Source organism: Aethalodelphis obliquidens, unplaced genomic scaffold, assembly GCF_003676395.1.
Source record: "Aethalodelphis obliquidens isolate GAN/ISIS:26980383/991018 unplaced genomic scaffold, ASM367639v1 scaffold75, whole genome shotgun sequence".
NCBI classification, from domain to species: Eukaryota; Metazoa; Chordata; class Mammalia; order Artiodactyla; family Delphinidae; genus Aethalodelphis; species Aethalodelphis obliquidens.
The window spans coordinates 618,136-630,417 of record NW_020838019.1 but is presented as its reverse complement, the minus strand read 5'-3'; the positions used below and the strand labels follow the sequence as shown (position 1 = coordinate 630,417).

Here is a 12,282-nt window from a genome sequence, read left to right as displayed (position 1 = left end):
CTGAGAACTGACAGGTCTGTTTGGTTTCTTTAAGATATGTGTTTGGTTATCAGAAGAATTCTAATATACAAGCAAAAGGCATCCGTCCCAGTGGCCAGAAGGTCACCCATGTGGTCTCCTCCACCATGACGACTGGTCTGCTGCAGTCCCTGGTCAGGGATAAGCTTTGTCCAGAGCCTTGTAAGGAAGAAATAGAAATTCAGGTAAAAGGAGAGTTTCTTGCTCCAGGTGGCTTTTTTTTCTTCAGATTCACCCCAGGCTTTCCTGAATTTTACAAAAAGTTTTTAGGAGTTTCCCAGAGCTGGTTTTCTGTGAAATGGAAAGCAGTGAGAGCACCACCTTTCTGCATTATTAGTCAGTTATCAACCATGCACTGAGCTCAGTGCAGTAGCAAAGGAGGCACTGAGCTCAGTGCAGTAGCAAGGGAGATACCTACATACGTAGTTTTGGCTCCCTTTTGAAAATGAAACATGAAGGCACCTGGAGTAATACTCAGGTTGCATTTGAAGGGTATATATTTGCAATATGTTGTTGTTGTTTTCTAGTTCCATAGTGATCCGTTGTCTGCTATAAATGCCTGCTATGAGGGCGACACTGTGATTGTTTGTCCTGGCCGTTACGTGGTACATGGTACGTTCTCCATCGCTGACTCCATTGAGTTAGAAGGTGAGTATGGAAGATCATACAACCAAACTCTCGTGCATGATACGCTTAAGATAACAGTAAATCACTGATCTTGTTGAAGCTCCAAGAATTTGATTTCGACCCATTTGATTTCAAATGAGTTGCCTTGAAACATTAAGGGTTTTTGGAGTGTACAGGTTATTGACTCAGTGTTTGAGCAACATGAGGTGTGATTCTTTGTGGCATTATAAATGTTGGGAAAACAAAAACATAGAGAAAAAAAGACCATTAGGAAGAAGTATAATTCCAGATTATAGGTGGTTGGTGAAAAGGAAATTCATTATTAGAATTAAAAAAAACATTCCAAGCAATATTTTTTAATTTGTTGCTTCCTCTTATTTCATATATGTTGTGGACATATTGGTGCTTTTTTTTTTTTTAATTTAGCTTACTTTTGTGAAAGGTATAGGTCCAACTTGAAATTAGATGCAAAATCTTTATCTTAATTCTTTAAAAGCTTGTTGAATGTCACAAGTTCTAAAGTGTACTTTTGAGAACATTAATGTTGAAAGAGTCTTTTAAAAATAACTTTATTTATTTATTTAATTTTTGGCTGCGTTGGGTCTTCGTTGCTGTGCGCGGGCTTTCTCTAGTTGTGGTGAGCGGGGGCTACTCTTCGTTGCCGTGCAAGGGCTTCTCATTGCAGTGGCTTCTCTTGTGCAGCACGGACTCTAGGCGCATGGGCTTCAACAGTTGTGGTAGGTGTGCTCAGTAGTTGTGGCTCGCGAACTCCAAAGCGCAGCCTCAGTAGTTGTGGCACTCCGGCTTAATTGCTCCGTGGCATGTGGGATCTTCCCGGACCAGGGATCAAACCCATGTCCCCTGCATTGGCAGGCGGATTCTTAACCACTGCACCACCAGGGAAGTCCTAAAAATAACTTTTTAGGAGTTGAAATCTTATTGTACATTTAGAGTGATTCCTAAATTTAGGTTACTTTACAGTAGTTCACCTTGGTCCTTTGTATTTGCATAGCGTGTCAAATTTAGATGCACCTGTTCAACTATTTACCAGAAGAGCTTCAAGTTAGCAATAAAGCTTGTCATGCAAAAAATCATATATCATTTTGGGACTGGAGCAGCTGTTCACAAACTGCTTAAGCTATGTTCTTTAATTTTATCTTTTCGAGAGTTCTTAATGGAAGCAAGGCTGGGAATTTAATTTCCTGCTGTTCACTAGTACACCAGCTCATCCCCTTTTTTGTTTTATGTGTGTAATTTTTGTTCTTTTTCCACTCCAATATTTGATATATAATAGATGTGTGTATATAAACATCTGCAGGATAAAGCACTACAATAAAAACACTTCATTTTTTTGGCATAGTGCAAACAGCATTGCTATTACAGATTGTATGGTGGATAAGCATTCTTCCTAGATTGTTGAGGAAATTATAATGTGATTGCCAACATGTCATAAATAAACATATAGAATTCTGATAGTTAAGTGTAAGAATGACTGTAAATTTATGAACAGAGGGCATTTCTGAGAATTTGGGGAATCAGGTGATATCTCTAGTCTGAATATATGGAGTACTTGTTCACGAGTAAGATTAAAGCTTATCTGATAGCTTTTCTGATCTATAGCTGACACTTACAACAAGAGATATATATCGAGTACCTGCTATTTGCAGGGTATTAACAGTACTTATAATAGGATTTTTCTTTCTTGTTTAGAAAATCCATTCAGTTTGGCGAGGGCTTTGTGTTTTAAACTGCTAAGATTATGTAATTTGTTTATGTAATAACTTGTTTATATAATGTAATATGGCCATTCTTTTTATATTTTTAATTTTTCACATGATAGAAAGCCATAGCTATTATAAAAATGTGCAAAGTACAGGTAGACACATAAAAAGAATCAGGGAAGGACTTTCCTGGTGGTGCAGTGGTTAAGGATCCGCCTGCCAATGCAGGGGACATGGGTTCAGTCCCTAGTCCGGGAAGATCCCACATGCCATGGAGCAACTAAGACCACGCACAACAACTACTGAGCCTGTGCTCTAGGGCCTGCAAGCCACAGCTACTGAGCCCCTGTGCCGCAACTACTGAAGTCCACGCACCTACAGCCCATGCTCTTCAACAAGAGAGGCCACCGCAGTGAGAAGCCCGTGCACCACAACGAAGAGTAGACCCCGCTCGCCGCAACTAGAGAAAGCCCATGCGCAGCAATGAAGACCCAATGCAGCCAAAAATAAATATAAAAAAAAAAAAAAGAATCGGGAAAGAAATTTACTCACAATCTAATCATCCAGAATTCACCACTGGTAGCATTCCTGTGTGTGGAGTCCTCTTGCATTCTCTAGTGTCCCCAAAGGCTTGTCTGTACTCTTCAAGTGTAGAAAACTTTAGTGACTTTGCCTGTTTAATGTTGTCACTGCTTTCATTTACTCAAGCAAAGACTCAGCTTTAGACAGTGAGAGTTATTTCTTAAAGCTTTGTCTGTGTGATTCTGTTTTATGATAAAAGTCAGGCAGGGTTTTCTAGTTTTCTGATACTCCAGTTTTTCATAAACCCATTCAGAGGTCTGACCTGTATTATTAGTTTGATTAAGATTTGTAGATCCCACTACTGGGCATATACCCTGAGAAAACCATAATTCAAGAAGAGTCATGTACCAAAATGTTCATTGCAGCTCTATTTATAATAGCCAGGACATGGAAACAACCTAAGTGCCCATCATCGGATGAATGGATAAAGAAGATGCGGCACATATATACAACGGAATATTACTCAGCCATAAAAAGAAACGAAATTGAGCTATTTGTAATGAGCTGGATAGACCTAGAGTCTGTCATACAGAGTGAAGTAAGTCAGAAAGAAAAAGACAAATACCGTATGCTAACACATATATATGGAATTTAAGAAAAAAAAATGTCATGAAGAACCTAGGGGTAAGACAGGAATAAAGACACAGACCTACTGGAGAACGGACTTGAGGATATGGGGAGGGGGAAGGGTGAGCTATGACAGGGTGAGAGAGAGGCATGGACATATATACACTAACAAACGTAAGGTAGGTAGCTAGTGGGAAGCAGCCGCATAGCACAGGGATATCGGCTTGGTGCTTTGTGACCGCCTGGAGGGGTGGGATAGGGAGGGTGGGAGGGAGGGAGATGCAAGAGGGAAGAGATATGGGAACATATGTATATGTATAACTGATTCACTTTGTTATAAAGCAGAAACTAACACACCATTGTAAAGCAATTATACCCCAATAAAGATGTTAAAAAAAAAAAAGATTTGTAGAGAACAAAGTTTTTTATTGGTTAACAAGGTAGACCTATCTTTCCAATAGCTAAAACTGTTCTAAGTCAGTTTGTCAGATTTTGTCAATCTGTTTAAGAGAATATAAAATTTAGAAAATCTTGAGAAATGCCTAGGCTTTTTCAAACCTAATTATGATAGAATAATAGAATCTTAGAGTTGGGAAATAAAAAACTTGTAGGGCTAAAAGCTTCAGAGCCCTCTGACCCAGCTGTGAGTACTTAGATTATTACTATTTTTTTAAACTTATTTATTTATTTTTATTTTTTAACATCTTTATTGGAGTATAATTGCTCTCCAATGGTGTGTTAGTTTCTGCTTTATAACAAAGTGAATCAGCTATATGTATACATATATCCCCATATCTCCTCCCTCTTGCATCTCCCTCCCCCCCTCCCTGTCCCACCCCTCTAGGTGGTCACAAAGCACCGAGCTGATCTCTCTGTGCTATGCAGCTGCTTCCCACTAACTATCGATTTTACATTTGTTAGTGTATATATGTCCACGCCACTCTCTCACTTGGTCCCAGCTTACCCTTCCCCCTCCCCATGTCCTCAAGTCCATCCTCTATGTCTGCATCTTTATTTCTGTCCTGCCCCTGGGTTCTTCAGAAGCTTTTTTTTTTTTTTTTTTTTTTTTTAGGTTCCATATATATGTGTTAGCATCCGTATTTGTTTTTCTCTTTCTGACTTACTTCACTCTGTATGACAGACTCTAGGTCCATACACTTCACTACAAATGACTCAATTTCGTTTCTTTTTATGGCAGAGTAATAGTCCATTATATATATGTGCCACATCTTCTTTATCCATTCATCTGTCAATGGACACTTAGTTTGCTTCCATGTCCTGGCTATTGTAAATAGTGCTGCAATGAACATAGTGGTACATGACTCTTTTTGAATTATGGTTTTCTCAGGGTATATGCCCAGTAATGGGATTGCTAGGTCATATGGTAGTTCTATTTTTAGTTTTTTAAGGAACTTCCATACTGTTCTCCATAGTGGCTGTATCAATTTACATTCCCACCAACAGTGCAAGAGGTTTCCCTTTTCTCCACACCCTCTCCAGCATTTATTGTTTGTAGATTTTTTGATGATGGCCATTCTGTTACTATTTTTTTTAATAGCAGTTTTGTAAGTGACTTTAGTGCTGAAACTAGTATGAGATGGTTGATAGGGGGTAGTCTTCCTGATATGCAGGCAATTTGAGGAGTTGTTATTAAAAATTGTATACCTTGGTAAAAATTAAGCAAGATATGTGGAGAGATAATTAGATTTTATTTAAATGTAACTGGATTAACTGGTCTCAGATATCATTTGGAGTCATTTGAAATAGAGGAATCTGTCATAGAAATTTTGTGTTTAGACATTTCCCCTCACCTATCTTAAATGTTCTTGCTCTCTTCCTTAGGATATGGTCTACCAGATGATATTGTGATAGAAAAGAGAGGCAAAGGAGACACTTTTGTGGATTGTACGGGTGTGGATATTAAAATCTCAAGCATAAAATTTGTTCAGCATGATGCTGTGGAAGGAATCTTAAGTAAATATCTGAATATTTCATGTATTATTTGTTCCAGACTTTGAAGGAAAACTGTACTTTCCCTGAAAGATAGAATTTAATAAAATGCCACTCGAGTAGTATGCAAGGCGGATTAATTATTTATGTACATAGCTTGACGACTGAGGAAGCTTACTCTAAAGTGAAAAATAGTTCAATGTATTCTTGAAAATTTGTTAGTTTAATATTTGTTTCTGTGTGATCATTTTTTTTCTTTTAAAACATTCCAGTATTGTGGTCTGTGTTCTTTGTATTTGACTGAGCCCTGGACTCAAACCAGCTATCTTCACATTGTGATAGTATTTATTTCCTGGGATTTGTATCCCTTATTTTGAATTGGGCCTCCTTTTCTTCTCTCTTCTAAGATAGTCATGAAAGTTACTTTCTGATATTTTTTTTTGTAATGAGAAGTGCTTTTTAACTTGATTTTGCATTTCTGAGGGCAAGTCATTCCTTTTTAAGAATGCTGCTTTTAGATTTTATCAATAGAAAATAACTCAAAATAGTCATTGTTTTATAAATTATGAATTCATAATTCCAGTAACAGAGTTTAAATGAGAAATATTTAGACTGTATCTAATATCAGCTCTAGGCCATTTCTAATATTGGAAAAGACACATTACTTAAAGTATTTGATTGCATGTTTTCATCATAGTTATTCACCGTGGCAAGACTACATTGGAAAACTGTGTTTTGCAGTGTGAAACTACAGGAGTCACAGTACGAACATCAGCAGAATTTTTAATGAAGAGCTCAGATTTATATGGTGCCAAGGTATGATAATCTCTTATGGGAAGTAGTTTAAGTTCTAAATAAGTAAATAAAATGTCCTGGGACAAGATGTAAATGCATACTCCTGTTCCGTTTCTTCAAAGAAGTTCAGATACTTCCGTGTACTAAGTCAGCCAGACTCAACTGTATAAGGTTCTTCTTATTTAGCATTTTCAAAACAGAGATTAGGAAGAAAATAATAAATCTCACAGTTTCTCTGTCATACCTTTAAAAGAGGTTAGACCCTTTAAGTTGTAACTATGTAAATGATGTTGTAGCAACTGAGGCTGCGTTGATTTTTTTAAATTAAATTTTTATTTTGAGATTGTAGATTCACATTCTGTTGTAAGAAGTAATACAGAGGTAGTCTGTATGTGTATCCTTTACCAGTTTCCTCTAATTGTAACATCTTCCAAAACTATAGTACAGTATCACAACCAGGATAAGATTGATTCAGTCAAGTTGAATATTTCCATCACTACAAGGATCCTCCATGTTGCCCTTTAAAGCCATATCTAGGTGCCTCTCCTCCTGACTTCATTAATCACAGGCAAACGCTAATCTGTTCTCCATTTCTGTTATTTCATCATTTCAAGAATGTTATATAAATAGAATCATACAATATACAACCTTTTGGAATTGGCTTTTTTCACTCAGCACAGTTCTCTGGAGCTTCACCCGGGTTGTTGCATGTACCAATAGGTTGTTCTTTTTTATTGCTAAGTAGTATTCCTTGTATGGTTGTTCCACAGTTTAACTGTTCACTTGTTGAAGGACATCTGGATTGTTTCCAGTTTTTGGCTTTTGTAAATAAAGCTGCTATAAACATTGGTGTACAGGTTTTTGTGCAAACATCGTTTTCATTTCTCTGGGGTAAATGCCTAGGAATGCAGTTGCAGGGCACGTGGTTAGTTGCATGCTTACTTTCTTTAAGAAACTGCCAAACTTTTCCAGAGTAGTTGCACCAGTTTACATTCCCACTAGCAATGTTTGAGTGATCCAGTTTCTCCATATCCTAAGCAGCACTTGGTATTTTCACTACTTTTTAATTTTAGCCATTCTGATAGGTGTGTGGTTTTAATTTGCATTTCCCTAGTGGTTAATGATGTTGAACATTTTTCATATGCTTATTTGCCATCCTTATCTTCAGTGAAATGTGTATTCATGACTTTTGTCCATTTTCTAATTGGATTGTTCGTTCTTTTTTACTATAGAGTTTTAAGAGTTCTTTATAAATTCTAGATATGAATCCCTAATTGGGTATGTCATTTACAGATATCTTATGCTAGTTTGTAGCTTGTTTTTTCATCATTTTCACATGGGCTTTTGCAGAGCAAAGTTTTAAAATTTGATGAAGCCCAATTTATCAATTTTTCCTTTTATGTGTAAAAACTCTTTGTCTAGCCCTAGGGTGCAAAGATTTTCTCCTTTTTTTTTTTTCAGTTTTATAGTTTACATTTTACATTTAAGGTCATGAACCATTTTTGAGTTAATTTTGGTATAAGGTGAGTTTTAGGTCAAAGTTCATTTATTTGCTTATGGATGTCCAGTGGTAACTGCACCATTTCTTGAAAAGTCTATCCTTAAATAAATTGGTTTTGTAGTTTTATAGTTTTTTTTTTTTTTTTTTTTTTTTTTTGCGGTACGCGGGCCTCTCACTGCTGTGGCCTCTCCTGCTGCGGAGCACAGGCCCTGGATGCACAGGCCCAGTGGCCATGACCGACGGGCCGAGCTGCTCCGCAGCATGTGGGATCCTCCCGGACCGGGGCACGAACCCGTGTCCCGTGCATTGGCAGGCGGACTCCCAACCACTGTGCCACCAGGGAAGCCCTGGTTTTGTATTTTTATCAAAAATAATTTGGGTATGTTTTTGTGGGCCAATTTCTGGGTTCTCTGGTAGAATAATTCCTCCCACTCTCACTTGTCTTTTTTTTAAATTGTTTCAGCTATTCTAGTTCCTTTGCCTTTCAATATAAATTCTAGAAATATCTTGTTCGTATCTACAAAAAGTCTTGCTAAGATTTTAATAGGACTTTCAATAAACCTATATATCAATTTGGGGAGAATGGACATCTTTTTTTACGTTGAGTCTTCCAATCTGTGAACATGGTATGTCTCTCCATTTATTTAGATCTTTGATTTTTTTCATCAGCATTGTGTAGTTTCAACGTACAAGTCTTGTATATGTTTTTATAGATTTGTACCTAAACATTTCATTGTAAGTGATATTATATTTTTAATTTATTGTGCTTATTGCTAGTATATTGAGATACAATTGATTTTTGTATGTTTGTTTATATCCTGTGACCTTGCTGAACCTTCTTATTAGTTCTAGGAGTGTTTTTATAGATTTCATGGAATTTTTCTATGTAGACAGTCATGTCATCTACAAATAGAGACAGTTTGTTTCTTCCTTTCCAGTCTGTTTACCTTTGGTTTCCTTTTCTTGCCTTATGGCACTGACTAGAACTTCCAGCGTTTGTGTTGAATAAGAGTGGTGAGAGTAGATATCCTTACCTTGGTCTTGATATTGGGGGACTGTATTCAGTATTGTACTGTTAAGTATAAGGTGTTTTTTGCTTTTTTAAGAATTAAAAAAAATCCTTTTTCAGCTTTATTGAGGTGTAATTGACAGAACTTTTATATATTTGAGGTGTCCAATGTGATGATTTCATATAAATATACATTATGAAATGATCATCACAGTCAAGCATTCATTACCTCACATCATTACCTTTTTTTAATTCCCCATCCGCTCTTCCCTCTGGCAACCACCTGTTTGTTCTCTGCATATATGACTTTGTTTCTGTTTTGTTTGTTCGTTTGTTTTGTTTTTTAGATTCCACATATAAGTGAAATCATACACTATTTGTCTTTCTCTGTCTAACTTATTTCACTTCGTATGATACTGTCTAGGTCCATCTTAGTCGTCGCAAATGGCAAGATTTCATTCTTTTTTATGGCCAAGTAATATTCCATTTGTGTGTGTGTGTGACACTACATCTTCTTTAATCCATTCATCTGTTGTTAGGCACTTAGGTTGCTTCCATATCTTGGCTATTGTAAATAATGCTGCAATGAACATACATTTTTTTGAGGTACGTATATTGTTTTGAATTAGTGTTTTCGTATTCTCATATAAATACCCAGGTGTGGAATTGCTGGATTGTATGGTAGTTCTGTTTTTAATTTATAGAGGACTCTCCTTACTGTTTTCCATAGTGGCTGCACCAACTTACATTCCTACCAACAGTGTGCTACAATTTCCTTTTCTCCACATCCTTGCAACACTTACTGCTTATTGTCTTTTTGTTAATAGCCATTCTAACAGGTGTGAGGTGATATCTCATTGTGATTTTGATTTGCATTTCCCTGTTGATTAGTTATGCTGAGCACCTTTTCATGTGCATGTTGACCATCTCTATGTCTTCTTTGGTAAAATGTCTTATTAGGATCCATTTTTTAATCTGGTTGTTTTGTTTTGTTTTTATGTTGAGCTGTATGAGTTCTTTGTATATTTTGGATATTAACCCCTTATCTGATATATTGTTAGCAAATATCTTCTCCCATTCAGTAGGCAGCCTTTTTGTTTTCTTGATAATTTCCTTTGCTATGCAAAAGCATTTTAGTTTGATGTAGTCCCATTTCTTTATTTTTGCTTTTGTTTCCCTTGCCTTAGGAGACATATCTAAAAAATATTGCTCAGACCAGTGTAAAAGAGGGCACTGGCATTGTTTTCTTCCAGAAGTAGTCTAGTTTGATTCTTTTGTGTGTAGCTGTCCAGTTTTCCCAACACTATCTGTTAAAGAGGCTATCTTTTCTCCATTGTATATTCTTGCCTCTTTTATTGTAGATTAATTGTTCAGATGGTGGGGTTCATTTATGGTCTTTTTATTTGTACCATTGATCTATGTGTCTGTTGTGCCAGTACCATACTGTTTTGATTACTGTAGCCTTGTAGTATAGTTTGAGGTCAGGGAGCTTGTTTTGTTGTTCTTTCTCAAGATTGTTTTGGCTATTTGGGGTCCTTTGTTTTTCCATACAAATTTTAGAATTATTCTAGTTCTGTGGAAAACGCCATTGGTATTTTGATAGGAATTGCTCTGAATCTGTAGAGTGCCTTGAGTAGTATGATCATTTTAAAAGTATTCTTCCAATCCATGAGCACAATATATCTTTCCATCTGTTGTGTCATCTTCAATTTCTTTTATAAGTTTTTTAAGTTTTCTAAGTATAGGTCTTTTGTTTTGTTGTTTTTTTGGCTGCACTATGCATCATGCAGGATCTTAGTTCCCTGACCAGGGATTGAATCCATGCCCCCTGCAGTGGAAGCGTAGAGTCTTGACCACTGGACCACCAGGGAAGTCCCATAAATATAGGTCTTTTACCTCCTTAGTTAGATTTATTCCTAGGTGTTCTTTTTGATGTGATTGTAAATGGGATAGTTTTCTTAATTTCTCTTTCTGATAGTTGTTAATGTATGGAAATGTAACAGATTTCTGTATGTTAATTTTGTATCCTGCAATTTTACCAAATTCATTGAGTTCTAGTAGTTTTTCGGTGGCATCTTTAGGGTTTTCTATGGATAGTATCATGTCATCTGAAAACAGTGATGGTTTTACTTCTTCTTTTCCAATTTGGATTTCTTTTATTTCTTGTCTGATTGCTGGGGCTAAGACTTTCAATACTACGATGAATAAAAATGGCAAGAGTGGGCATCCTAGTCATGTTTTCCTGATCTTAGAGAAAATGCTTTCAGCTTTTCACCACTGAGTATGGTATTAGCTGTGGGCTTGCCATATATGTCATTCATTATATTAAGGTATATTCCACCAATGGACACTTTGTTGAGAGTTTTTATCATAAATGGATATTGAATTTTGTCCAAAGTTTTCTCTGCATCAACTGAGATGATCAAATGATTTTTTATTCTTTCATTTGTTAATGTGTTGTATCATGTTGATTAATTTGTGGATATTGAGCCATCCTTGTATCCCTGAGATTAATCCCACTTAATCATGGTGTATGATCCTTTTAATGTATCATTGGATTCTGTTTGCTAATATTTTTTTGAGGATTTTTGCATCTATGACTGTCAAGAATATTGGCCTGTAATTTTTTTTGTTTTTTTGTGGTATCTTTTTCTGATTCTGATATCAAGGTGATGCTGGCCTCATAGAATGAGTTTCTGAGTGTGCCTCTTCAATTTTTTGGGATAGTTTAGGAAGGATAGGTGTTAACTCTTCTTTAAATGTTTGGTAGAATTCACCTGTGAAGCTGTCTGGTCCTGGACTTTCATTTATTGGGAGCTCTTTTATTACTGATTTAATTTCATTACTGGTAATTGATCTATTCGTATTTTCTATTTATTCCTGTTTTGGTCTTGGGAGACTGTACATTTCTAGGGATTTATCCATTTTTTCTAGGTTGTCTATCTTATTGCCATATAATTGTTCCTTGTAGTCTTATGTGGTCCTTTAGTATTTCTGTGGTGTCAGTTGTAACTTGTCCTCTTTCATTTCTGATTTTATTTGGGCTTTCTTTTTTCTTTGTGAGTCTGGCTAAAGGTTCATCAATTTTGTTTATCTTTTCAACGAACTAGCTCTTAATTACATTGATCTTTTCTATTGCATTTTAATCTCTATTTCATTTATTTGTGCTCTGATCTTTATTATTTATTTCCTTGTCCTAACTTTGAATTTTGTTTTTTTTCTAGTTCCTTTAGGTTTAAGGTTATTGTTTATTTCAGATTTTTTCTTGTTTTCTGAGGTAGGTTTGTATCACTATAAACTTCCCTCTTGGAATTGTTTTTGCTGCATCCCATAGATTTTGGATCATTGTGTTTCTATTTTCATCTGTCTCCAGGTATTTTTTTATTTCTTTGATTTCTTCAGTGGCTCATTGTTTAGTAGCATATTGTTTAGCCTCTGCATGTTTGTGTTTTTTGCATTTTTTTTCTTGTAGTTGATTTCTAGTCTCATACCATTGTGATCAGAGAAGATGC

General features: G+C 36.1%; 1 protein-coding gene across 1 annotated transcript in view; it reads left to right on the top strand.

Moving 5' to 3' along the window:
- Positions 1–12,282, top strand: part of SHCBP1 (SHC binding and spindle associated 1) — a 37,886-nt gene that overhangs the window by 14,246 nt on the left and 11,358 nt on the right. The window contains exons 7-10 of the mRNA XM_027092148.1: positions 35–203; positions 546–666; positions 5,358–5,489; positions 6,163–6,281. Coding sequence (XP_026947949.1) covers positions 35–203; positions 546–666; positions 5,358–5,489; positions 6,163–6,281 — 541 coding nt within the window. The remainder of the gene's footprint in view (positions 1–34; positions 204–545; positions 667–5,357; positions 5,490–6,162; positions 6,282–12,282) is intronic.